The sequence below is a fragment of the Ornithodoros turicata genome, chromosome 9 (genome assembly GCF_037126465.1).
Source record: "Ornithodoros turicata isolate Travis chromosome 9, ASM3712646v1, whole genome shotgun sequence".
NCBI classification, from domain to species: Eukaryota; Metazoa; Arthropoda; class Arachnida; order Ixodida; family Argasidae; genus Ornithodoros; species Ornithodoros turicata.
The window spans coordinates 15,324,456-15,352,367 of record NC_088209.1 but is presented as its reverse complement, the minus strand read 5'-3'; the positions used below and the strand labels follow the sequence as shown (position 1 = coordinate 15,352,367).

The 27,912-nt window shown below is 48.4% G+C and overlaps 2 protein-coding genes across 6 annotated transcripts in view; both read left to right on the top strand.

Moving 5' to 3' along the window:
* LOC135368176 (dynamin-like) overlaps window positions 1–20,721 on the top strand; it is a 67,251-nt gene extending 46,530 nt beyond the window's left edge. Inside the window, exons 13-18 of one of the 5 annotated variants that reach the window (XM_064601301.1) lie at window positions 1,133–1,246; window positions 1,322–1,431; window positions 2,355–2,652; window positions 4,089–4,145; window positions 4,205–4,575; window positions 19,308–20,721. In XM_064601301.1, coding sequence (XP_064457371.1) covers window positions 1,133–1,246; window positions 1,322–1,431; window positions 2,355–2,652; window positions 4,089–4,145; window positions 4,205–4,575; window positions 19,308–19,380 — 1,023 coding nt within the window. In that variant the 3' untranslated portion in view covers window positions 19,381–20,721. Of the gene's footprint in view, window positions 1–1,132; window positions 1,247–1,321; window positions 1,432–2,354; window positions 2,653–4,088; window positions 4,146–4,204; window positions 4,576–8,089; window positions 8,552–19,307 lie in introns of those variants that run through there. The other 4 variants (XM_064601299.1, XM_064601300.1, XM_064601302.1 and 1 more) reach the window with 4 other exon arrangements.
* A 4,951-nt stretch (window positions 20,722–25,672) lies between these two features.
* Window positions 25,673–27,409, top strand: LOC135369413 (uncharacterized). The gene has a single exon (XM_064603006.1). The coding sequence runs from the start codon at window positions 25,673–25,675 to the stop codon at window positions 27,407–27,409; it is 1,737 nt and encodes a 578-aa protein (XP_064459076.1).
* The last annotated feature ends 503 nt before the right edge of the window (window positions 27,410–27,912 follow it).

The window sequence follows — 27,912 nt, the reverse complement described above, 5'->3', positions numbered from 1 at the left end:
GCATGCAAATGCCTGCAGCTGCCTTGCAATAACCTCACCTAGGAAACATGCCCAGCACTATACTCTGCTAGGCACTCCTAAGCGTGAGTGGGTTCTCAATCAACCCTCCACATGCAAGCTTTATACGGGAATATACCTTGTATACGGGAATACGTTCCATAAACTGTTCTGCGTCTACGGTACCCGTGGTGCCATGAATCGTCCGGGCAGAGCTTTTGACGCAGGCCACAGGAATTTCTCGAAGAGATAGCCCAATAACGCTATCGCTTTAAAGGGCATGTGGCATCACTTCTCGTTGAGGAATCACCTCTTTTCGAAAATCTATCATCCAGCACAGTTTATTCAGGTCGTTTGTGCCTCCCTTCAGTCAACATATCATTATAGTATGTCAAAGTTCCCATGGCACCGTTTCAAGCACCTACCACGCACCTAAGTACCACGCACCTAAGTCAGCTTTAGCTCCCCACTATGGGAAACATAGTGGGGAGCTAAAGGGTATTTGTTGGAGCTATTAGCATGAGCCTATACTTTTTGAAGAAATATCTGTGAGGCTCTCACACGTAATGATTCAGATTTGGTTTCTATGCAGCAAGGGATGCCCTTCAAGAGCTAACGATGCTGCAGATATTTCTTTAAGCCAGCAGTATTAGTTAAGCATCTCAGTTAGTTGGACAAAGTTGCCATTCTCTAAACAAAGCTTGTTTACTACTGCAACCTACATTAAAGGCCCCAGCCATAATAACCACTAATAAGTTCTTATTGTTCACTTAAAGACGCATAACATAATGAGTTGTTGTTGTTGTTGTTCTTATTAAAAATATTCATGGTTTATGAATTCATAATATGTACAGTACATGCGTGTTTGTACATAAATTCTGCATATAGAACGTGAACTCCACACCATGAGTGGTGGGTTCTCCGTTTTACAAGACCCAGCTCCAAATAATATTCTTGCGGAGGATTTAACTCCTCGAGCCGCGTAGTGCTGTTTCAGTAGAAAGCCATCGCGAATTAAATGTGAGCGTGAGTAGCGCTGCCAGTCAGAGAAGTACTGGAAACTATGTACGGTTCACGGTCTCCCGTACACGGGAGCTGACACCGATTGATTGATTGATTGATTGATTGATTGCAGGTGATCCGCAAGGGGTGGATGTGTATCCACAACCTGGGGATCATGAAGGGCGGCTCGCGAGACTACTGGTTTGTCCTGACGTCGGAATCAATCTCCTGGTATAAAGACGAGGAGGTAGGCCTTTGCTTTGTCAGACTTGATTTGGGTTTAGCCATCGATGCATGATAACATCGCTGCGTTTGTTTACAGGAGAAAGACAAGAAATATATGCTCCCTCTGGATGGTCTCAAGATTAAAGATATCGAAGGAGGCTTCATGTCACGTAGGAACACATTTGCCCTCTTCAACCCCGATCAGAGGTATGACCTCTTTTATGGATGCGCGAATGTCGCCGACGTCATTCTCAGAACCTGAAGATTCTTGGTATAAAGAACGTTAAAATGTGGAAGTATAGCTCTAATCGGCGACGTGTCGAGATGCCAAAAAAAATACGGTCAAACCTGATTTATTCCTAGCTTCACTTATCCGGATCCGACACTGTTCGGACAAAAAAATCGTGGGGACGGGTTTCAGTCCATGCATTTTAGCTTCATATAGCATTATAGCTGCATATAGCTTCATAGCTTCAGCTGCATATAGCATTATAGCTGCATAGATCTTCGTTCTACATGTAGTAGGATTAGACAACAGAGGATTACCGAAGGTGAACATTATATCATGCTCGGTAGCAGCTGGTGGCAGCTGAACCTTTCTGCAGTTGGTAGCCTCTATGGGTGGTCTGTGTTGCAGACCAACAGAGAGGTTGGGTGACTTCGTTTGACTTTGACTATGACTTTGACTATCTTTCATCGTGACTTTGTATGTTTAACATCAATGATGCAGCTTTCCTCCTGACGCAACATAGATCAAACAGTCGCGAATGAATCTACGTTATTTTATTGGCCTCCAATGCAATGTTTTGACGTGAGTCCCTTAAACTCGGTTAAATGCATGCAGGACTTGCCTGTTTCTTACTTAAAATGATGCGTATTGTGCAGCTGGTGCTGATATTTGCAGGAAATGAGAACGGTTTGAAGTTTTTCTTAAGGGTATTATATTGAATTATATCGAGCGCATAGCAACAGCTGTTACGCATATGCACAAGGTCACGATGTTTTCGTTGGGTGAGAGAGAGATATATATATTTACATGACGCGTGCAGCATCTCCTAATGATTGAATTGCATCTTCCTGGCCGCAGTTAGAGACGGGTTCTCAATATTACGACTGCCTCTGCATCGCAGGAATGTATACAAGGACTACAAGCAGCTGGAACTGTCGTGCGAAAGCCAGGAAGAGGTGGATTCCTGGAAGGCGTCTTTCCTGCGTGCTGGAGTGTATCCCGAGCGAGCAGCCAGCGCAGCAGGGGATGGGGAGAGTTCCTCGGACAGTGGATCGGACGCCGCTGCCTCTTCCATGGACCCTCAGCTGGAGCGCCAAGTGGAGACCATCCGTAACCTGGTGGACTCCTACATGCGCATTGTCACAAAGACATTCCGAGACCTTGTGCCCAAGATCATCATGCATCTCACGATTAATGATGTGAGCAGATATTTTTTTGTTACTTTTAGACACTTGGTGTACTGATGGTCTTAGAGGGGGAATCACTTCCGCGCAAGACAATAGAGAAAGTTGCTCAGAAACGGCGTAAAATATCGTCAAAACAGAAGTACTGGCGTGTTCTCCTTGCTTTACCCTCGTCAGTGACACCTTTTGTAGAATTCCAGGACTACCCGTTGATTTGTATTGCGCCCGAATTCGCAAATATTTTAGTGTGCGACACTGTATCGAGATGGCAGCACATGTTCGAGATGCACCAAACTTTAATTTAATAAAAATCAACGGCTCAACCCTGTCCCCGTGCTCCTATTGGCTCGCATCCAGAAGGCGGAGCTTCCCTCACTCTTGGTCAGCAAACGCAGGGATAGTCCTTACGGCTCCCAATGACAACTCTGAGGTCTCTGACGTCTGCGCCTGCTCGGGAGTGCGAGGGCTTGTATCTCGCTAAGTACTACTTGTAGAAGAATAATTCTTTTTTCCTTAGTACGTCTTTTTTCCTTAGGTGTGCAGTACAATGTGTCTATCATGTACTGAACCACATTTATAAAAGTGTCTCATACCCTTTAAGATACATAAGGAAGCTACCTACTTTTGGGTTGATCTGTAATACCCTCAGCTGACTAATATTTTTGGGGGGAATGTAGTACATAGCTGGGAAAAGTTGATCTCAACTGGCACAAGCTGATGTGTGATCAACTGTAGTTTTTAATCTTAGTTCGATTGTGTGTGATTGCACTGACAGGGGACAGCTTCAGGGGACGGGCAAAAAAGGCGACGCAAAACCTGAGCATGCACTGAGCATCCAACCAAGTCTTATTTTGGAACAAACGCTGCTTTCAGACCTGCATTCATCCTCACCGTCTTGTCATGCAAGATACCTGTCCGGCGTCCCTGGTTTCCTTTCCACCAATCAATTTTTCCACTTATTGCTCTATTACAACTGACGGTTTGCCGATCCTTTCGATCTCCGGTGCCACCCAACATAACACGCTATACTGCACCTTGCCTTTTGGCCAAGATTCTTGTTTTCTCGAAAAAAGGTTTGCATCCAGCGCACGAAAACTGACGCTGCTTTGTGTATTCCGAGTTGCTGGCAGAGTCAGGGTGTCCACCAACCGGGAAAACAGGGAATTTGCCACAGAGGCAGATGAAGTCAGGGAAAATCGCAGACAAGTGCTGTCACGAATCGCGAGTGCTCATGAGTGGTTGAGCGGCAACGTTGCTGTGAGTAGCGGTATGCCAACACAACAAGCTCAGAAGCAGAAAAGTGGGACAGTCTTACTAATTTCTCAATAAATGGTCCATTTTATGAAGGATCTATATCAAAATGTAGCTGAAAGCTACAGTTTAGTGGACACCCTGAGAGTACATTACGTACTTATACAATGGCCATCTTTTTGTTTCCTTCTGTTGTACAGACAAAAGATTTCATCTACTCGGAGCTGCTCGCTTCTCTGTACGCAGCTGGAGATCAGGTGAGCCGATTCATACGCCTTCGCGTGAAACGTTCTAACAAAATGCGTCGCACATGCAGTCTCAGCTGATGGAAGAGAGTGTGGAAGAGGCACGGAAGCGTGATGAGCTGCTGCGGATGTACCACGCCTGCAAGGAGGCATTGCGGATTATTGGGGACGTGTCGATGCAAACAGTCTACCAGCCCACTCCGCCTCCAGTGAAAGACGACTGGTTGAGGATGTCGCAGACCCCGGACTCCCCACGGCCGGCCCCTCCCTCGCCGGGGGGGCCCCGGAGGAACGTGGGATCCTCCCGGGCACCACCCCCGGTCCCAGCAGCAGCGAGGCCAGCCCCCACGGTTCCCTCGCGCCCCGACGGGGGAGTGCGTCCTCCCCCGACAGCCCCACCCAGGCCTACCAGTGCCGCTTTCCCGGCACCCCTTGTGCCTTCGTGAGTGCCCGAAGTTTCTACTTTTTCTCTGTGCTCAGTCTCTGTCGTAGTGGTCCCCCCCCTTTAAAAGTACCGTAAAACAGCTGAAGGGCAGTTTCATGTCGGTGACGTAGCTTAACGGCTTGCCTCTTGTAAACCCATTGCAACAGGCGTTACAGCATACGCTGAATATCTATAATTTGCTTGTAAAATGGAGGTAGGCAGTAGAGCCCTGCACCATCCGCGGATGGATGCGGATATCCGCAAGATACTTGCGGATTCGGATGAAAATTTAGCACTTCCTGCGGTGTGCGGATCGGATGCGGATGGCTCGAGGTCGGATGCGGATATACTGTGTGCTGTAATTTTTCGATCAGCAATTTCTTTCTGTTGCGCGCCGACAGCGAGCGCATGTTCGGGTTCACCTTTGACCATGCACGGCCAAGACGGGAGAGGAGGCATTCTGGCGTCTCGAACGACGCGAGCACCGGCGAGGTAGCGTTCCACGCGTTGCAGAAGTCTCTCCATATCGCGTTTGTTGAAAGGTTCACCTTTGCTTGTCGTCATGAGCCCTTCCGTGACAGCATGGAGGCATCCGAAATTATACCAACATATGATTCCTGCGGTCTTTACACGCCCTACGAAACTTCAGGATTTTGCGGATCGGACGCGGATAAGGTGTGCGCGGATGCGGGTCGGATGCGGATGCCAAAAATCTCATCCCCGCAGGGCTCTAGTAGGCAGTTTGATGCTCTCTAGAGCATGTGTGCATCATGGTGCAACGTGACGAGAGGCGCTACCGTGCCGCTTTGAGTTGCGGTCGGCTAAGTAACTAACAGTCTCATTGCCCGGTGTGGCCTCCTTGCACGTTTTGATTGCCCTTAATGTCTGTTAGTACGATCAGTAACATCAGAAAACAGGGTCGTTTAAAAATTTGTGACCAGTAGCAGGTACGTACAGTTGGTTGCGAATATCAGCACTGAGGTTATTCTTCGTGTCTGATGACCTTTACTGGCCATGATACCACGCATGTATGGCGCCATGGTGTACCCTACCATGACGTGTGCGAACAATGACCGAATCACTGAACTACTTTGCAGCACTTGATATGCTCGCACATATAAACAATTTGGCAGTGATGGCCAGTAGTTAACTACATGTAGTTAAACTACTAGTTAAACTACCTGATTGTAGTTAAAAAGTAGTTATCAACTACTTGCAGAAATGTAGTGGCAACTACTAGTTAAACTACTATTTTAAGTAGTTAACTACAGTAGTTAGGTTGCTGAAGGCGCCAACTACTTCCGATTTTGCCACAAGCTTTACGGCACGTTTGTGCTTCCGACTTTTACCTTGAGCTACTTGTTTGATGAGAACGAAGGTGCAGAGCAATTGTGTCATGCATGTGTACTAAATCTTCACTCGTAATGCTTGTCTAGTGAAGCCTCATTTGATTTGCTGTGAAATAATTCTGCAACTTAGTTTATCGCGTAGGCACAAAAAGAATCCCGCCGCAAGCTTTGTATTTGACGATCGTAGCAATGGCTTGAGCCAAAATTTATTATTGCTTGTGATTCATATTTAGGTGTCCAAGAACAATACAAGGGATTGGTGTTGGTGGACAACGTTAAGTAGTTATAGATGTAGTTAAACTACATTGCAGTAGTTAAAAAAGTAGTTTTAACTACTCCCCCGAAAAGTAGTTGAACTACTAGTTAAACTACTCAATCACAAAGTAGTTAGTAGTTATAGTTAAACTACTGTAGAAGTAGTTAGTGGCCATCACTGCAATTTGGACGATTCAGGCAAGAGTTTAACTCTTCGCTTGTTATTTGGCCTTTGGAATACCCTTAGTGCTTCTTATTGCTTTGCCCTTTAGATCCTCCTTTAGCAACCTCAACTTAAGTTGACTAACACATTGCGTATGAGCATCTAGTTCATTATGACATAGATTGACTACATTCATAGGGCCGTCAGAAAACAGAGATATATGACTGGCGTCTACGTGTGAACCTTGCTTTTGCTGCATTCTGATCGACCCCCGTGCTTAATGAAGTGTTCCTGAAGTCAATTCAAGAACGATGTTTCATTTGCTTTCTCTATGTCTGCTAGCTGTAGTGTGGTTTGTTATGTCAAGCATTGACTCTATTTTGGAGTGGGATGCAAATACCTGTTGGGCGTCGTATCCTTTTCTGTTGCACTTCTGTTTCTGTGCTTTTAACTTGTGGCCCTGTTACTTTATCGTATTACTACTTGCACAAGAAGGCAGAACCTTATCATATCTTTCTCCACAGCTTTCCTTTTCTCTACAGAGGAAATATTGTTGGGTGCTTGAAATTTTTTATCATTCTGCTGTTTTACTTCCACTTTTCTCTCTTGTTGCTACTGCTGCACTTAGTTTTTGTGTGCTTTGTCGTCATGCATGTACTTGCTGCTAACTGCCACTGTTCTATTATTATATTATGCCCCACCCTCAGGGGTCCCTAGAGCATAGTGTGCTCCATGGCGCCCTCTCTTTCCTCCGTATGCTTGTTCCGCCTTCGGAGATCCATAGACTAAGGTATGATACATGATACATAGACTAAGGCGCGCTTTGAGGGGACCTCTCTTTCCTCCTTATTCTTGCCCTGCCATTGTAAATCCCTAGAGTAGAGTGTAGAGAGCTTCAGAGGGCCCACCCTTTCCTCTATGTTGTTGCTCCTCCCTCAGGAATCCTTAGGCTAGAGCATAGTGTGCTTTGAGGGTACCTCTCCTTCCTTCCTTCCTCCATATTCTCGTTCCGTGGCTGGGGTCCTTAGTGCACTTTGAGTGGTCTGATTCTCGAAGTGCACGCTACCGCAGTGCCTTCCTTTAATGTTCCTTTCACTCAAGGGTGTGCTGAACCACCTTCCAGCAGCCCTGGGGTATCCCAGGTGAGCTTCGCACGGAGAAATGAGTGTGGCGACATTGTTGTGGAGTTTCTGGGACTATTCAGTCAAGAGGAAAGAGTTGCGTGACCATGTATTCACACGAGCGACATCACCCGTAGAAGCGGAAGACGCAAAAAACGTCGTAGCTTTCTGAGCGCGAGCGCTCAACGTCCAGTGTTCATGTACACTGCTAATTGTGGGGAATATCCTGCGACACAGCCACAAGATGACATCCGTAGCAGACGACGGGAAAGACGCTGACGGTGTCGTCTGCCAAGTGTCGTGTGCGGTACGCCACTCCCAACGCACCGTGTGAATGCTCAACATAACGTGGGACGGAACTTGGTCTCTGTGAGCAGCGTTTTCGTCTTTTCTTCCGCTAGAATCTTCCGTGTGGATGTCGCTCGTGTGAATACGCAGTCACTCAAGCAATAAGACTGTCCTTTGAAGCGCACTTGACTGTAGGGGGGGTCCCTGGTGATGAGGGGGGGTGGATACGGTGGTAAGTCTCTTACACCCTTCTCCTCGCTCTCATCTTCTCTCTCTAACCTTATCTACAACTCCCTCCCCCCTCTCTCTCTCTTTTTCTTCCGCCATGTCTGTGCCTCTCTCTCATCGGGGGGCAGGCGTGGGTCGCTGCCGAGCGTGCCGCCGCGCGTCGCACAGGCGGCCACAGACATGATGCTGGACGCCTTCGGCATGCCCATCAACAAATGAACAAGTCCCCCAGCTTGCAACGTTTCTGTGGCTCCAACTGCTTTGCACAGGGCTGCCAGATGTGCAGCACCACGGCACGTACCATGGGCCACGGGAACCTGGCGACGGTCGGGCGTTGCCCCGGCTGCTGCACGTGTTGCTCTGTTTGCGGGCGGGTCGGGGGACATGCCTCCTGACAGGAACGTTCTTTCCTCAAGGGCCTGGGACATAGCAAGTATTTTCTCGAGCTGGCAAACATTTCTCGTTTGAAACGCAGTAGGGAGGGCACGTCTGTGTTTTCGGGTCTGTCGCGTCTTTTATTTGGTTGGGGCGTGCTTGAAGTGCCACTACGGACTAAATCTCGTGTCTTCGGAACCCTAGCGGAGTTATCTTGCCGAAATCTTCTTGTCTCGCTCACGACCTACTAGATTATAACGACCATGTCACAATCAGCAAACCCTATGAGGAGCCTGCCCGCACGATCCGCCAGGGGCGCTACTGACGCGCCCTGGCGGACTGGCGCACGATTGGACGATGGAAATTTGAATTCTGAACTCGCAGAAGCGTATGTGCGACAACCGTAGCAGACGACAGCGATAGCTCCTATGAAAACGCGTAGAATGATGATAATAATCAACCTCAGAATGAAACATCTGTGGAAGTCCACTGCTTGTACAGAAATACTAAGGTAAGCTGAAGTACAAAGTATTGTAGAAGTTGAGGAAGCAATAACTGGGACGATCAGAAGCGCCACCGCTGCCTTCCAAAAATGCGGCGCATGGGAGGGGTGCGCCTGACATGGTCGTTATAATCTAGTAGGTCGTGGTCTCGCTTCACATTCTTGGCAAAATATTTTGGCTCTACGTAGCCACGTTTACATGAGTACGAGACAAGCATGTCGAATCGTGTCGAAATCGGAGAGAAGACGGTACGACGTTGTTTACGTGGATGCGCATCGTGTCCAGACCGCAGATGGCGCCACGCTGTGTCATGTCGGAAAGTTAGGGGAGCACTTCCGCAAAAACCGCCGTTTCCAGTGTCCCGCTACCTTCGCTTCGAACGTCAAAACATCGAAAACGTTGCGTCTACGGCCCATTTTCAAGAGTACTTCAGAATGAAATCTGCTCTACGGCTTCAAGCCCTGGTGCTCCTGTCCCTACATATCCAAAATAGAGCGTGACTGAGAACTCCCCAATATCACCATTTTGTCATCCTGACTAGGAGTAGCAGACGGCGCAACTAGCCCGCAGCCGAACGCCGCTTCCCGTAATCCTCTGTTCTTCCCTCGATATGCGTCTGTTTACATGCGCATCCACCGTCTCGATCCCGCCTCTGTTTAGCGGATTGAATACGAAACGCTCTCATGACAAATTAACCAGTTTACATGAGTGGATTTGATTCTACAACTGTAATAGATACACTCGTGTCGTATTCATGTCAACGTGGCTCGTGACGCGACAGCTAGAGAAATTCAGTTTTTATTTTTGAAAACTCTGACGTCATGTTAGGCTCTGACGGAGCGCTCGGCTATCATCTGGCAACGTTGTTGCCCTTGGCGTCTTCCACAGGGCTCACTTTTTGCGCTCCGTTAGCGGAGCCCCACGTGACTCATCATCAGAGCGCCCCGACGTTCGAGAAAATTCAAAGAGGGGAGAAGACATCTCTCCCATTTTCCCCCTCTTTCGATCAGTGTCACTTGACTTCTTGCTAGGAAACGAGTGCCCTCTCCGCAACGTGACATCATTGCAATTTTTGGGCTCGTGATTACGTCACCCGCTGCTCCTCGCATTATCGAAACTTGTGGAGGCTCGGCAGATCTTCGAAAATTGACGAAAATGCGCAGCGTTCGTAAACAGGACTGAAATTTCGCGTATAGAATCCTCGAGGCAGCTTCTTTTCATGCACTAAATAAAATAAACGCTGTGTGTTCCAAGTCCGGAGTGGCACTTTAAAAGATGGGCTTTATGTTAGGAGCTCTAAGACGGGGTTAAAACTAAACAGTGACGTGTGAAGTAACAGATTTTTTTGTAGAAAAGAAAAGGAAAGCTTAAAGAACGTACAAGATGGCAAGAGACTGTGCTGAGTGCAAAGTACTCAGGGTTCACCTTTTGTACAGGTGGCAGAGTTTGCACTTTGACAGGCTCAGTTCTTAACATTACCACGTGTTGCGCTTAAGGGCGAGGCCCTTTAAAAGAGCTCTGACCTTCCATTAAACCAGTTCTATCTGCATAAACTAGAGTGTGTACGACAGAGCACAGCCTACTACTACTACTCCTGCCAAAGCCTTCCTAAATGGCCCTGAGAATACTTCTGCAGCGTGGCATTTGCAAGCTCTTGAAAATGATTATCTAAATTTATCCAAGTACAGAGTTCTGCAATGGTATGGTTTTACCTTAAGCCTCTTAAAACTATGTAAGCTGAGATTCAAAGTGGATTATACAATGTTCTGTTAGTATTTAATGGGCTGTGTGCATTCACACATGTGACACTAGCAGAATAACATCAGAAAACAGCTTGGGGTTAGGTGCAGCTTGAGACAAAAATTTACAGAATGCGGCTGTGCCATATCGGTTCGTCGGAGCAGCCCCCTGCTAGCTACCAGGAAGAGATCGAACAAGAAATGGGTGACTGGCAGTTATATCCATCTTTCGGCGTGTTTGACCGCTCCTGCTTGCTGCTAAGGTTTTGCTCCAGTGGACCAATGCGGCAACCCTGTGTTCCGTAAACTTTTGTCCCAAGCTGTATTTTGTGTGTTTGCCTTCGAGTTTTTTTTTGCCTTACTCTACGATATTGCCGTGGCTTGACAGTAGCACACTTTGAGAAAATTTTCGGAATATTGGAATTAGTTGAGTACATTAGCGTCATTGGCTCTCGACAAACTTGTATGCAATAGCATCAGTAGGCTGCCGGATCCCCAGGCCCCCGATGAGGCATGTCTTTCGACCTCAAAGAAGTGCAGGTTTGAGGGAATATCTTAAAAGTGTGGAATGTATACCGTTAGAAATAATTTGGATGTAAAATTGCTGCGCGACGTCTGCGAGCCTTGTAGCAACATTTTCTCCCCCCTCCAAGATGGATTGTCAACAAATCATCTCAAGTGGTTGAAATTTGGTCATCTCTTAGCATTCCACATAGCACACCACATTAGAGCACCTGGTTTGCCTTTGCGTTATAGCGGTGTAGCCTCGGTGCTCTTTTTTTTTTTTTTTTCCACCTCTTCGTTCTTCTGGATATTCCCCATCTCAGATAGCCTTCTGTAGAAGATACAAAGGTGTCCAGTGTCTCATACCGTCTGTTGTGTCTAGCCATGTTTAAAATGTTCCGATATACAAAGTGTTACATTTGGAGTGCTGTTACAAAGTTGAACAATGTTAGTCGTCGCTTGCGAGTGTGACACAAATGATCTGAAGGCAGCCTATGATGGTGATGCGCGTCTTCCACGCAAGGTGCCTGCTGACAGCTGGTGGATTGGATTGGATTGAGACGAAACATTTATGGCAGCTGGTGTTTGCATGGCTCTAGCCGCCCACACTGTGTCTGCAGTGCTTTTCATGCTGTCACTGCTTTGCATGCAAGGTTGTCTACTGTCTTCTCTTACCACGACCAACACCACCTAGATAAACAAAGCCTGATCGCTTGAGTGATGTGACGTAACAATTAAGAGCCCTCCTCTAAGAGCCGACCGTGCCCTCGGTGGCTGTGGCTATGCAGACGAGCCGACACGAGTCGCATGGGCAGCCACTGGTAGCCGCAGAGAGCCTGTCCTTGAAATTTGCCTGTGGCAATTGGCTGACATTCTGACTTTGTGTCTATGTGCGGAGGAGTGAGAGAGGGCGTTGAGGAGGCCTTCTGTACCTAGGTGGCGTTGCTACAGCACTCCGCTTGTAAGTGCTGCACTTTCCTTTATGTATTACATGGCAGCCAGTGTCACAGTTATGGTGTTCTTTATGTAAACTTATTCATTTTTTTTGTCTTTTTTTTGTTGATTGCAACATTATGCAGTATTTATTTCTCCGTGTTGTGTCTGTCTGTGCGTACTGCAGTAACAGAGCGCAAGACAAAGCAAGGGGAACAGACAGCACGAGAGCCGGCTTTTTGCCCGAGATTTATTGCTTTCTAACCACAAACCTAACCTCCCCAAGACTCTCGGTTGCCCTGATACATACAAACGTTGATCGAGCACCCCCCCACCCCGGTGAGGATGATCACGAGAGGAGATAACGGCAATTCGATCGAAATAAACGTGCTCTTGTGTTGTCTTGCCTCAAGTCCGTCTTGGGTGCTATTATTGCAATATGAACTGGGACCAACCGGCCGAATCTATCACTGTTACGTGTTTTGTGAGTATGTGTTAAGTTCAAGCATGGGTGAAACAACCCTTAAGGAATTGAAGCAAGGATTGTTTTTAAACAGGCACTACTTAAAAGTGCTTGCTTACTTACTTACTTACCTTACTACCGTATAAACCGGTTTATGGGCCCCGTTTTCTAAAGAGGAAACAAAGGCAGAAATATCCACTTGTACGCTGCACGCAATAATTAAGAAAGAGTGAATGTGGAATGATGTACTGTACAAAGATATTACGAAACAAAAAAAGGCAAATATGCGTCCACCAGTCCAGGTTCGGTTCTTTCACTGGGACGTCAACAGTTTGTATAGTCATTCGCCCGTAACAGATTTTCCTTGCAAATACCTATTTGAAGCTTTTCAGCACAATTTCTTGGGAAAATGCAGCCTGTGCAAATGAAACCTAATCAGTAGAGCGCAGATTTTCGTGCGAATGCATGTTTTTTTTTTTTTCTTTCTTTTTGAATATGGTTTTGTATTGAGATGATTGAAAAACGCACGTGGTCTTATTCTCGGGCCAATTAGAAGGACCCCGTGCTGCATAGAAATGCATGCTCTGCTCGCTATGGCATGATTCGAATGGAAATGTATGCATAGTGCATATTTTACCATATTTTGGTAGCACCATCTCCACTCTCTTGTTTTTCCAATCGAGCAATTCATATTTTCGTATGATCGCGTGCAGGGTATTGCTGGTTTCGGGAAGGCTTTGGGTCCCCTTTCGCGAAAATTCAGGTCAGGTTTTTGCACGTTTAGGAGGGGTGGGTGTGATGTTCAGCCTCCGCCTTTCCAGCTCGGCGCTGAAGGCTCGTGCCCTCGCCTGGTGTCGGAGTACGCGCGTTGCACGAATATGGTCAATAGGCCGTACTTCGCCTTCACCACTTTCTTGACCATTATGAAGAAGGACGGCGTTCGTATTTTAACCCGTGGTGCAGTGACAAAAGCGGAGCGTTCAGCTGCATGATTAATATCTGTTGCACAAGTCTTCATTCTTGTGTGCTGTTCACGAATGCAGCTTTACTTTACTGTGTGGTCCCTAATAAAATCTGAAATTTAGTTAAATATGCATCTGACGCGTTGCTTTCATATCAAGAACAAGGGAATACATTGCATACATTCAGTTTTGTGCTGCATATTTAGAAGATTTTTAGTGCGTAGCTGCATGTATATTTTGAGAGCTTTTAGTGCATCATTATCGGTGCTCTAATAATCACACACAGCTGAGTGCAACAGCCATCATCGTGTATGACAGCTTCTTGGCATCTTCGTATTATCATGAGGCATCCAATCATTACGCTGTTCACGGATGAGATCTTTAAAGGGTTTCTGTCAGAATGAAGATGGGTGTAGCACAAACTAAAAGTGACTGCATACCGTTTCCGAATCCAGAGAGAAGGTTGCATTGATCTCATGACATCGCATATGTTGCCAGATGGCAACCCCAAGCTTCTCCCATAGACTAACTTATAAGTTTTCCATGCCCGTTTTTTTTTTTTTTCTAATAAAACCCTAACCTATATTCTGGTTTGTACGGTAGACATTTATCTGTAGGGCCTGAAGTGCCTAGCAGAAACTGACACAGGCAGGCACTTAGGCAGCACGAAGGGCAGTCATATGCACTTGGAACGCATACGGAAAGCCTGGGTGAAGCCATGCTTATCCTGGCATTTCAAAGTAAAAGCTTGCAATAAAAGACTGTGATAAGATGCAAGACTAAGCAGTTAAGGCTAAAGTATTACACCAGCCTTACCTGTACCTGTAACATGTAATTCTATGAAATATTTGACAAAATTTTTGCCACAAGTACATTTCAGAAGGAAATTTTGTTAGTACGGAAGTATTTGTGCCCAATGTGTCACAAGAACACATTGGACAGGAGCAGCTGTAGGTGCGCCTACACGTTTCTAGGCCTGAACTGCAGGGGGCAGTGCTGTTGTTTCGACGATTGCTTCAGTTCATGTTGTTGGTCTCATCTGGGCCTCGAACCGTGCAACCGCGGGCTGCACTCAGTTTTCTGAAGTCTGGTCTTGCCAGCTGGGCACCTCCACCAGACAATCATCCGAGCAGTGATCTGTTGTCAAGAACGACGAGGATGAAGCCTTGATGTGGAGCTTTTGTTGCTCTTTTGCATGCCATCTGAGAATTTGCCATTCCCGTGATGTAGTGTGCTGCTTTACTTATACCCCCCACCAGAAGAAAATGGTGTGTATGTGAATCTAATCCTAACATACGAATATGCAGATAAGTACGTACATATAACTAAGGCAAAATAGAGACGTATTTGGATGTGCTACTATATATGTATTTAGGATGAGTGAACAGATAAATATAGGATTTTTAGAGTAAGAATCTTAGTTTCGTTTCCGTTCTTAGTGAGCATGTCCAGAACACTGCAATGCACCTTTAGCTAATGTCACTGTCATAACATCAGTACATTTACTGGGGTTTAGCGTAGGTCAGTGAGAGGCTGTGGCTGACCACTGGAAGGAGCTGACCATTGAAAGAAGGCCTGATAGGGGCAAGCCCTGGGCTTGCTTGTTGTTCCAAGGCTCACTATATCAAACCTGGTTCGAAATTATTGTGTAGTGCTTGAGACAACGAGGAAAAGTGGAAGGCGAGAAGGACAAAATAAACTGATTTTGTTGGTTGGTTTTTACCTGAACCAGCAACAGCCAAGCCAGAGCGTCCTCACATTTGGTCCCGGGCGGGGGGGAGGACTACATTTTCATGCAACCGACTGAGATGGAAGGCCTGGAAGTATGTGGGTGGAATGCTGAAGGTGGAGAGGACCTCGTGACACTGTTCAAGGCAGTTGGCACACCTGATATGGTTGCCTTATGCCACCTTAAAGGGTAAAAGCACTGTCGAAGGAGGCTCTGGGCAAAGAAAGTGCCATGGTAAATACGTAGATGAATGAGTTTGAATAGGAATTCTATGATGGCCTACCATACTGCTGTCCTCACAAGAAACAACCAACCAGGAATCACTATGAAGACTGCAACCTGTTGTGGCCAAAGTGGCAAATCCTAAGCCTAGGATGGAACGTGGACAAACCTGCCAGGCAATGATAGCATTGGATGAGTGTGCCTGGAGTAAGAACAACTGGATGACTGTTGATGACAACGTTGAAAACTGTGAACTATATCCAAGCAAAAGGACCAGAAATCTGTACAAATTTCAAATTTTGCAGTCCCACCAGGACACATACCAACGGTAGAGTGGGCCAACGGCAGAGTTCAAGAAAGGAGCTTGCCACAGAAGCAGATGCTGATCGACAGGACTAGTATGGCGCTAAAGTCGTTGTCTTGCTTCAAAGAGCTGTGCACAAGCTGATAGCTCAGAGGCATCGATTTCCAACAGTCAGCCGTTTCCTGGTAATTGCCCCTGGAGGCAACAGAACAAATCAAACTGAACAGACAGAACAGATCATAAAAGAAGGCTCTCAGACTCACCTGCAGACCAAGCTTGGGACTGTGCATCCAGTTAATCAAAATGCTCACTACATTATGGTCGTGTTGAATGACAAGAGTATGTTTGGGGACATCAGCATTGGCACCATTATTAACCGAACATTAAATGAAATTGCTGTACTGTACGGAAGACCTGTCCTAGTTCAGATGTATGACTGGTTCTGCAAACAACCGTTGGAATGGACGATGGTTAAGGTGCGATACCAAGGACGGAGGATAGTGGCAATCGTACTGTAGACGAAAGCAGATTGAGTTTTTACACTATGTCTGCTTGAGCACACTGTGTGCTCAAGAGAGAGATGCCTGCTGAGTATGTTTCAACCCTACCCCAAGTTTGAGTTGCCTCGATGGCCTCCTATCTCTGGGTCCACCATGACTCTTAAGTTGAGAGAGACAACAGTTATTCATCAGAAATTCTCTCTCTCCCATCATGAGATCACAAGTCTTGGATGGCTTCTGAATGAATCGGAGCTTGTCCTCGAGAGCTCTGCAGCACATGCAGACAAATCACCTCACTAGTAAGCATATACCCTCTTTCCTTATCACATTCTGCATATTGATTTCGACAACAACATGGGAGGTTGCAACATGGGAAATAACCCCAGAAGAACTCCACAGCCCTGACACACTAATTAACACCATCCTAGAATATTACCATGACAGCCTGGATGGTGTGGTCCCTGTGGAAACAACGTGAGACCCGGTACATGGGGAATTACATTGCTTCTTGTACCTATCGACTAGGTTCACAGGACGACGAAGTACTGCCCGACTCAAATTGCCACGTTTCTGCCACCTCGTTTCAAGCATATCCATCAGGACCATCCATGTGATCTTGAAAGACCTCAAAAGAAGAGGGATGCTGGACACAGATCCTGGTCGCTACCAGCCAGTGGACAAGCATGTTAACCCCATGACCCCGGAGGGGAAAGTGCTGCTAGCAGTACGACATTTCTGGCACAAACAACGTTCAAATACTGCCAGACATGGAATGAGGCTCCACCCCGCACCACATAACATGGCTGAGAGAGCCATTAGACAACTAAGACTGTGTATGTTCATTTACCCGGAATTTAAGACGGCAGCAGTACGGCTCCATCGTAGATCTTCCACCCACGTCACCGAAAGAGAGAGAGAGAAGCAGCGTAGGCGTAGAGAAATTTTGGCAGAGGTTTATGTCGGGGATGGGACGGATGTTGTGAGGAAGCCGAGCAGAGTTCCACGGCCCATTACCCACGTGGAAAGCGATTAGTTGAGGAACGGTGTTAATGTCGACCTGCTACAAGGAAATCTGCGGGGCCCGCTGACTGTATGGAACTGTGAAATAGCCACAACATGTGCGCAGCGTATTGCTTGATATTGATCACCGAAGAGGACGATGGAGAGAGAAAGGGTACGAATTAAGCGGTTTTGATTCAGAGATTTGCCTGAGCCAGCAAACCTGAGTTTCATCACTTGCGGTCTCTTGGAATGCTACACGTTTCTATACATACAGGTTTTCTTTTCGCTTGAACTGGTTAAGGCTTAATTGTGCACTGGGATAACAGCACATTGGAGAGCAGTGTGATCAAAAGAAATTTTTTTTTTTTTTAGAAGGGATAGTTGGACGGGACAATTTGGTCCGTAAGGTTTACGAAGGGAAATCATGTTGTACAGCGGACGTCAGATCAGGGACGTGTTTGATGTGTGCATGAACTTCACGCGACATGACCTTTCTTGGGTATATTTTCCTAAGGCGAGGTTGTGGGAACAGAAGAGTGACTCCCTCAAGAAAATTGACTACATTTTCAAATACCAGACAAGCGTGAGAGAAACAATGGGATTCTGAATTCTCACCCATAAGGCTCTCTTCCCGGTGTCTTTGCGTTGTATACAGCTCCTAGTTTGCAAAGCTGTCTTTCTCTAAACTAAGTGGCATAAATAGTACTTTTGTGTAACATGTCCTTTTCATTGGCTCTGCCATGGTTCTATTTATTTATTGCAGCATGTCCACGTTGTTACTATAGCTCTTCAGACAGTTTGTTTTTCCTTTATTTGTTACACCTGACTTGCATTCACAATGAATGTGGTGCTGGACATTAACCTGCTCTGTCACATTGCATAACCACTATGCTTAACCAGTACATAATGTTTGATGTGTGTAGATGTTGTCCAACTCTGAGCTGCACGCAGCAAGTGAAATCTTCCCTGAGCTGCTTCAGTTCTTCAGTCACTCGCACATTGCTAGTCCTTCCTTCCTTATGTGCCATACTGAGGAGTTAGTACACGTGAACTTGTCAATACACGATCCAGCATCTGGAGCCCATTAGAGACCCCAACGTCCCTTTTACCAGTGTTGTGAAGCTGCATGAAATAGGAAGGCCAAGCGTTCCCTAGTATGCATAGTCTGGTTCTGCCATTGAATGCTGACACCCATGTTTGAACTTTGTCAAGATTGAACCATGGAGAGGCTGCAGTACATGTAGCGCATATTAGTTGTATACATCATGTCGTAGGGGCAGGCTGTGTTGATTCATTGAAAGCAACGGCCGTTGAACATGAGCGTCGTGCCATCCAGCTTACAATGTGTCAACCTGCTGAGTGTTTAAAGGGATGCTGCAGTTGTGCTGCAATGTTATACAGATTTGTATGTATATGAGTGATTGAATGTATGTCAAATAATCTTTCCCGGTTATATTACGTCGTGGCAGTTATGTGCACGGGCATGGGCTGCATCTTTAGTGCCATTTTATCTGTCACGTTACTTCAAGCCCTAATGCCTTAAGACGTGGCAGTCAGTGTTGGAGGACATGTACTCGAGGTGACGCACCACACGCAGGTGTACATGAAGCGGAATATGGTTCCTTTTATTTTTACTCGTAAGAGGTGGATTCAAAACAATAGCACTTGTTTTTGTAACCAGCTGTTGTGGAACAGTATTCCTAAAGATGTCAGCAGAGCCGTCACGAAGGAAGCAGGGCTAATCTGACCCTCTCTCACTGCCGTCAGAAGCCGTGTAAACAAAGAAAAGAAAACGCCCACTTACACTGTCGAGACCGTAAATTCATTTTTTTTTTTTTTCATTCCTACTTTATACTGTGAAACCAACCTGTCAGGGCTTGCGCCTGGGCGTCTGCCCCCCTCTCTCACCCCCGTCGCTACGGCTCTGCTCTTCAGTGACTCGCTTACTTGACTACAGGGGTATCTTTTCTGGTGGCTGTAATGTATTAGCGTACCTCACATTTACATCGTGTTGTTCATCAAGTTGTGTTCCCCCATGTCATCTCTTGGCTGCCCGTTTCAAATTTAACTTGGCTCGCGTGTCTCTCCTTGTGCACATGCGCACGTGCAGGCGACCTGTGCCCTCTGTTCCACCACGAATCCCCGACAGGCCCCAGGTGTCCTCGGGTCAGTGGCCGTACTGAGCGGCGCCGCCCTGGTGGGAGTTTTGGCAGGGAAGGTGACGGCCACCACATTGAGCATTCCAAGGACCTCGTTGCACTGCCCGTGTGCCCTCGTCGCCCAGACTCGAGTTCCGCCGGAACGTGTTACGGACCAAACGACGGGCAAGGCAGGGGTGGCCCACTAGTCTCGGACAGATGCAATGCCTTGGTTCATCCTCTCCACACATGTAATTTTGTAATTATCACCGAGATTATGATGATGACTGTTATCATTAATATGAATGATTTTGCTTTCCTGTTGTTTGTTCCTGGTAGGCGAATATTTTGTAATATCACCTTTCACGCGTTGTTATACTGTTGAGTTACTCTGCCCCCTCCCCGGAGCTTGCTGGACGCACATTAGCATCATTCGAGAGCGAGTGTCTCACAACGGAAGGCCGACGTCTTGCCGGTTTTGATTGTTTTTGATGTTTTGACTGTGATGTGCGAGATTGTGTAAAGGGACGTTCGTGCGATGAACTCCGAAGCTATTACATTTTTGTCCTTTTCTTTTTTTTTAAATGACATTTATTCGTGAGGTCCCTGGGCCGTTGTAGGGCTGTAAGTTATACGTTATACGTGGATATTCATAATTTGCTAGGAAACGTTTCGTGAAGCCTCTTCTCTGCACAATGGCAGTTCGTCGTTTAACAGGTACGCAGCCGCTGGCACTCGATGCTGTGAAAAAAGGCGTCGAGAGGGCGCTCGGGTCCTTTGCGGTTTAAAGGATCGGTTTCGGTTTTAGGATCGGTTTAATTTATTTCGGAGAGCGCCGTTATTCTTCAGGGAGCATAGGTTTCACGTTACCGAACGTGGAAAGCCCATCGGTTGAGCCGTACTTTTGCACTGTCATCGGTGGCTACGTCCAAAAGGGAGAGGGACGCGGAAGGGTACTGGAGTGAGATGAGTGAAAACAGTGCAGACTTATCCCGGAACGTGCGTCCATTCTTCTGGTTTCTCTCTTGCCGTGGTTATAGCACTCGAGAGGTCTCCCCCCAAGTAGGCAACGTGGGAGCTCTTTCTCCCCCCCCCGTGTAGTGGGCGTCTCAAGCCTTTGGACTTTGCTTGCCACCACTCTCTTTCAGCCATTTGGGGGTGCAGAATGTCATTACTCGTATAGACGCAGCTTTCTCTGTACCGCTAGGTGGCCAGCTTTGTCTGATATGCCAGATCACTGTACAGAGCGGGAAAAATAAATAAATAAGGACCTGTGTACCATAAAGAGGCAGACTGAGAAAAAGAGAGAGAGAGTATGCCTGTTATCCATATGCAGGTGATGTACATTTAAAGATATAAATTAAAGTTGCAGTATTGATGTTGAAATGGTGTGGTTGTGTTCTGTACTGTGTTTAATATGTTGTCCATGATGTAGACCTCTCCCTGTTTGTAAACAAATGACGTAATAGTGTTCGACAGCGCCACCAATTTGGTAGAGTTGAACTACGCTCAAAGCTAGGGGCGAACAAGGTCGCGCCCGAAAGCCACGGTCTTGAGGGCTCTACAGTGGTCTCTGAAAGGGACGCGACCTTCGGTCCTACTTTCCTTTGAATAGGAGGCAGCGAACAAGTGCCCGTTCGTGGAACCCAGCCCTATCCTTCCGATTTGTTTCGGTTTCAGTCTGTCTACCAACGTCCTGATGACGTTGCTCGGGTAGAGATCTATTGGTTAACTTCGTGGTCTAAAATTTCGCGTTCGCAAAGAAGAGCACACTGAAGATGCGGGTAGAGGAGGAAGTGTTAACCCCCCTCTTGCTTTACCTTTCTTTCCTTTTGATGAGAGCTTTGACCTTGATGCTGGGGACAACCGTCTTATCACAAAAAAGGCAAAAAGAAAAAAATTATGAAGGCAGGGACACTTCCTCCTCTAGACGCACATTTCGAGCGCGCTTCTTTGCGAAAAGTAAGCAGGCGGGGTTAAAGCGTAATTTTTACTTTTTTTTTTTTTACTATTTCTGTCGCGATACTGTACATAGCTTTTGTTGGGTCTGCGCTTATCCGTGGAGGACTTCATATTTCTGCAAAAAAAGAAATAGAGGTTCTCTTGGCTATTTTCAAAGTTCAATTGACGAAAATAAATTTCCCGCAATTAAAAATTGTCCAAAGCCTTCCTAAATGACGGCAAAAGTTTCCAGAAGGTAATTGCCGAAAGTCCCACAATCCTCCGGCGAGTACGTCGCCAGTTAGAATTATTTATCACTTTAGGTGAAACACCCTGTATAATGACAATGGGCGCTTCCGTGAAGATGGCTCCCAAAGAAGACAGATTCCAAGAGGAAAAATAACGTCGGCAAAATGCCGGACCGACGTGTGCTTCCGACCTAAAAACCAGCTCCGGTGGCGCAGCGGTAACGCGTGCGCTTGGAGACTGGGAGGTCTGCGGTTCGAATCCGCGGGCCGGCTGTGCCGTCTGGGGTTTTTCCTGGGTTTCCCTCAGATGTGTAATAGGCGTATGCCGGCACAGTTCCCCTGAAGTCGGCCCATGGACGCAGCTATCCTCCCCACGAGCGGATTCCGCTCGGTCTTCCACTTCACCCTTTCCTCCTGTCCACCATCTTTCCCTTCCCGAGAAACATGCCGCCTAATCAGGCAGGCAGACCTCTCGGGTTCCTCCCAACGACACTCCTCCTCCTCCTCCTCCGACCTAAAACTCGTTCGGCCATCCTTGCGAAAAAAGAAAAAAAGGTTGGGTCCAAGCTGGCATTGGCCTCACTCGGCCTGACTTAATACTACCAGCCTACTGCCAATCTAGCAAACCGATCTGTAAGGCACGGGGCCAACACAGGGCCAGTGTAGAACCAAGTCTGGGCAGTAGCCGGCCCTTAGTCGGCTAGATGGCGGCCCACCGATTAACAGCAACGATGGGCCAACTATGCTCAAGCAAAAAATAAAGGTTGGGCCAAGCTTGGCAATAACTAGGCTAACCTACCTTGCTGTGGTTGGTGCATTATTGGCCAGCAAGCTTGTTTCTTGATACGGGTCTGTACCCTGGCCAATGACTTGCCAAGCATTGGCCAGCCTGCATTGCCTCGATGTCCTTTCTGTTCTAGCCATAAAACTGCGCAGCACGCTTTTCATGAGTGTCTCGTTCCCGACGTTTTGTGGCACAGAGTTGAGGAGCTGTATGGGGTTCCACAGATTCGCTGGAGCACCATTCAAACGCTCCTTCAACCCCCCGATCCAATCCGGGATAGACGGCAGTTCATTCTCTTAGCCGTAGAGATGAACTACCAAGTGTGGATTGCGCGCTGCATAGCAGTACACGCCGGTCGCGCTCGGGGGCCGTCACATGTTCTAAGCCTTGTTCGAGCGGGTGTTCGCAGAGTTATACAGAGGGAGAGAGCAGTCCTCGGTGCTATGGAGTTCGGAAGACGCCGGCTAACTTCGTCTGTGCTATTCGAAGAAATGCATGGAAGGTACGTTGTTCGCTACTAAGCATTACTTTCCTTCGTGCCGTTATCCCGTGCGCAACTCTCCGCAGTCTTTGTCTGTTGCATGGCGACGACAAGCACGAACAGCATTCCTTAACGTGACGTGATTTCACACGCAGGAGTTGGCATTGCACTAGTTCTAGTTTTAGTCCTAGCTTGTTGAGATAGTTATATGGGAGCCAGTCCTTGTGACTGGTCTTCCGCCTCGATGCCAATACACACAGGCTTGTGAGTCGTCTATACCTGGCAACAGAAGTACGCCCAAGAACTGGGAGAAGAGGAAATATCTCCCATGGTAGGGACATTTTAGCGAGGGTGTCAGCGGTTTCGTTAAAAGCGAGTCCACGGTGGCCAGGAATCCACGTGATGATGACATCGCGAATGTGATGCGGGGCAAGATGCACCGAAATGGACAACAATGACACAGAGGACGGCAGCAAACCTGAGGGCGACGCCAAAGCTGAAATGACGGATAGGGAGTCCGACAGCAAGAGAATCCTTTCGAAGGCGGGAGGAACTTTCCTCCTGAGGGCAAGGGCGCCATAGCTAAAAACTTGCTGTGAAACGGAGGGGTAAGGTCTGGGAGCCGAACCGAAAACCAAGTTGAGGGAAAAACAAGCCAGCTCCAGCGCGCTCCTCAGAGACCGACGCGTCCGTTGCAATGATCAAGTACTGCGCATAGTGGTTTAAGCGGTCCGTCAGTGTCCTCTGTAGGGTGATCGGTGGAAGGCATCCGCGTGAAATATGTCAACGATATGAACCGAGGGGTCATCCCGGCGAGGACCAAGTACGCACCCACCCGCCAAAGAGATCCTCAATGGCGCGAGGAGTTGTTCGGCGAAAAGCAGCTGCGGTGCATTCCTATACGGTGCCAACGGCGTACTAGCCAAAGCCGACAGTCTCTCATCGACTCATTATTCCCCAGTGCAATGGGATGTTGACTTTGCGAAAGGTAACAACAGAGAGTAAGTAACCGAAACCTTTCTTTCAGTGAAGGTAGACTGGCCTCAGAGAGAAGCGCGTCGCTAAGCAGAGTCGCAGTGACCGTCTCTCTACGAGGTATAGCTTGCTTACGCGCCAGTCAGGTAAAGAGGAAAACAGAGCACAGCCGAACTGTAATGCAGGCCAGATGCACAGTTTATAAATACAGATATAGCAGAGTAGCGCTGCGCATACCAATGCGAGGGCTCGAAGGCTCTCAGCGTATTTCATTGATGTTGTACATCGATGAAATACGCTGAGAGCCTTCGATACCTTGACGCTCAAGCAGTCAATGTGATGGGACCTGCACAGAGCGTCATCGTACCATACACCCAGGTACTTTAGCTGGCGCACCTGACGGACAGACTTAGATCGATAGAGACGGCCGCAGCTGGCGGGAAGACGAGAATAGCCGACTTAATTAGCCACGTTGAGAGATAGATGGACAGAATCCAACTACGTAGACAAAGTGTTCATACGGGCCTGCAGCTTCGCGTACAACTCTGGCAACGATGGTGCCGAAGCGAAGAACGCAATGTCGTAGGCATACGTTATGGTGAGGACCTCAGGGTCAGAAGGGAGAGAGCTCATGAGAATGTTAAAGAGGATGGGAGACAAAACCGAGCCTTGTGGGGCGCCTCCACTCTGGGAGTACGCTGAGGAAATAAATCGGCCATCTGAACAGAAAAAGGTACGACCCGAGAGAAAGTCCACAACCCAAGCAAGCAGATACGGAGGAGCGGCAGTGTCTAGAAGCCTCTGCAGTAGCACAACATGTATGACGCTGGGCACTGAGAATGTCACAGGATTCTACATGGGGAAGAAATCGCCGATTAATAATACGCTCAACAGTCTTATAAAGCACAGATGTCAAAGCAATAGGCCTAATATTGTTCAACGTAAGGCCATTGGAAGGGACTTTCTTAACAATGACAGTACTCGCCCCATTCCTGGCAGAGGGAATCCATACATATTGAAGGGACGTATCCACAAGATCCAATAAACCCGATCGGTGTTTGGCCCACAGATATTTCACTGTGGCAGCAGAAATTCCATCGGGTCTAGGGGCTGTTCCAGGCAAGGCCTGCACCACAAGTTCCAACTCGTCGGCAGAGACATCATGATAGCCCACATATGAAGGGGACGGAAGAGCTGAACCGAGGGGCACAGCGTTGAAAAAGCGCAAAGATAAACCCTTGGCAACTTCTTCAAGGCGCGCCTTAGAATCCGTGTCCGAGAGGATAGTGAGGTCTGAGGAGATGGCAGATGAAGAGCAGCGGAGCAAGGTAATATGCCTATGAAGCGCTTTTCTACGATTCGGTGCAGAAAGGAAGGTGTTGCGTCCCGAATAAAAGTCACGCTTTGCCGCAGCAAGGAACCGCTTGAAGAAAGCTTTACAAAACTGGTAGTTCTTCCAGTTCACAAAACAGGTATTGGCAAGTACTTGTTTCCATGCAGCCTTGCGGTGCCTATACGTTTTTGCACAGTCGTCGTTCCACCAAGGCGCACAAGGCGATGCAGTGTGTTTCGTAACGCAGAAGGAGGACTGCTGGATGGACTGGGCGACGGAGGACAGTGTGTAAGATGCCCAGTCTGCCGAAGAAAGGTTGTCAACTGGCCCTGCAGTCGGCGGTTATTGAGGATCCGAAAGGAGGCGTTACGTGAGGCAGAGCAAGGAACCACAAAGTATATGGGAAGGTGGTCACTATAGGCCATTTGCAAAAGTCAGGGAGCAGCGCGCGCCCTGGGAGGGCATGCTGGGAAATGCTGTGCCAAACGACACCGACGGTGCATACACCAGCACGACGACGACGACGATCGGAGACGATAGCAAATCGCTGTCGTTTTGCACAACATTTCTTTTTGATGAGTTCCCTACCTCTCGACCCGGGCGTCCTCACCCTGACCTATGCGGACGATATTGCCTTCTTCTCCAGCTCTCTATCGCTGCATACGCTACGTGAGAAACTGCAAGAATATCTCCTCGCGCTGTCATCCTGGATGCGTTCCGTCCACCTCACGTTGAACGTCCAGAAATCTGCAGTCCTGGTGTTCCCCCAGACCAACTGGACTGGAGGAGCTGTGACCATCATTCTGGATGTTGCCGGCCAGACCATTCGCCAGACCAACCTGCTGCGCTACCTAGGCGTCTGGTATGATCACATGCTCCACTGGGACCATCATGTGGAAGTCATAAGCCAGAAGGCTTCGAAAGCAATTGGCACAATCCTCCGCAGCGCCAGCGCCCGCTGTGGTATGCGCAGGAGCACCCTGCTCTTCCTGTACAAGTGCTACGTACGGCCAATTCTTGAGTTTGGGTGTGTCGTCTTCTCGCACCTCCCCGACTACCGTCTGAGCAGGCTATTCGCCGTAGAAAGGAGAGCCCTCCGCCTGTGCATGGGCCTCCCCAAGTACACGGCCAACCAGGCGCTGTATGCCGAAGCCCGCATTCCCCCTCTGAAGACTCGGTTCCGCCTACTCACTGTGAACACCTTCCTCTCGCTCTGCCAGAGCCCATTAGCCTCCAGACAGAACCAGTCTCTCAGGGATCGGGCCCAGTGGATCGCCCGGAGGTGGCGAAAATCCAACACCCCGCAGCTCGTCTTTGTCGAATCCCTTCTAGCCTCGCTGAATACTTCTCTGACTGCCCCTCCTGCGCCCATCTGTCCGGTCTCGTCCATGGCCCTGCGAGTTGCCGACGCGTTCCAGCCCGGCGTTGCCTACGCTCCGTCTCCCCGGCTTGAAGCCCTCCTCTCGGCGCACATCAACCAGTTCCCATCTCACGTTGTTGTCGCGACAGATGCCTCGGTCTCGGCTCAGCTAGCGGGTGCCGGCGTCGTCTTCCCTCAGCTCGACTGTCACTGCCCCATCCGCCTCCCTGACTACACTCCCGTGTTCGAGAGCGAACTCCTCGCCATGATACTGGCTCTCAGAATGGCGCCCCTTACATTTCCCAGGATCCTGCTTTTGTCCGACTCCCTGTCGGTCATCACTGCCCTAGCCAGCCCCCCCAGCGAGTGGCTCGAGCTCCTGCAGGCCCTGAGTCCTAGCCACATCACGGAGGTGGTCCTGACATGGATTCCTGGGCACTGTGGCCTATCTCCCAACGAGTTGGCGGACAACCTTGCAAAAATTTCCCTCTCCGGCCCTATCATTGACGTCCTTCCGCCCCTGCCCTCTATCACGCGGGCCAGGTATAGAAGGCTGCTGGAGCTGACCGCTCTCCGCTCTCTGCCAGCCCGGTACGCCCATCTTTCCCACGCTTGGCAGGCTGACCGCTGCGTCTCCCGTCATGTAGAAGTCTTGCTGACTCGACTGCGCTGTCTAGCCCTTCCACTGAACTTTTACCTGCACCGCGCGGGTGTCAGCCGCTCTCCTGCGTGCGTCCACTGCGGTCAAGAGGAAACTGTAGAGCACTTTCTCCTGCACTGCCCCCTCTACGACCGCTCCCGCCTTATCTACCTTGCCCAGCCGCTGGCTAGACAAGGGGTTCCCCTCTCCCTGGACGCCATCCTGTCATTTGGAGCCTCCCACACCGAAAAGTGGCGGTTTGAAATAGCGTCGAGAGCCGCCGCCTTTCTGACCATCTGCGGCCGCTTCTGAAACATCTTGTACCTCCCGCTTCCTCCCTCCCCTCTGCTATGGCTTCCTTCTACTAACATGTCACCGTGGGTCTCATGAGCCTCTAGAGATTAGTCCGCACCAAACCCTGGCCAATCGCCCTGTGTGGCTGGCGGCCACTGTTCCTAGTGGTGGAAGAAGAAGAAGAAGAGAACATTTCCCGGCACGCCCTGCCAGGGCGCGCGCTGCACCCTGGAACTTTTTCAAATGGCCTATTGGTAGAGGAATCAATGGTCTTCCATGAAGACATATCTTGGACTGGGAAGAACACAAAGAAAGATCAATGGTCAACCGATCAATGCCTGAGTGACGTCTGCCCGACGTCTGACATCAATGCCTCAGTGACAGCAGAGTCAATCGAGCAATCTGATAAGAACCCCCGCGAATAGTAAGCGTTAATGAACGAAAGGGCGCCACTCGGCAAGGACAAATGGACCCCGAGGACTTCGCAGCACGGAAGAAAACAGAATAAGAAGGTACCAACG

Excerpts from the sequence above, each read along its gene's own strand:
- LOC135369413 (XM_064603006.1), top strand. The coding sequence starts at position 25,673 with ATGAGTTCCCTACCTCTCGACCCGGGCGTCCTCACCCTGACCTATGCG.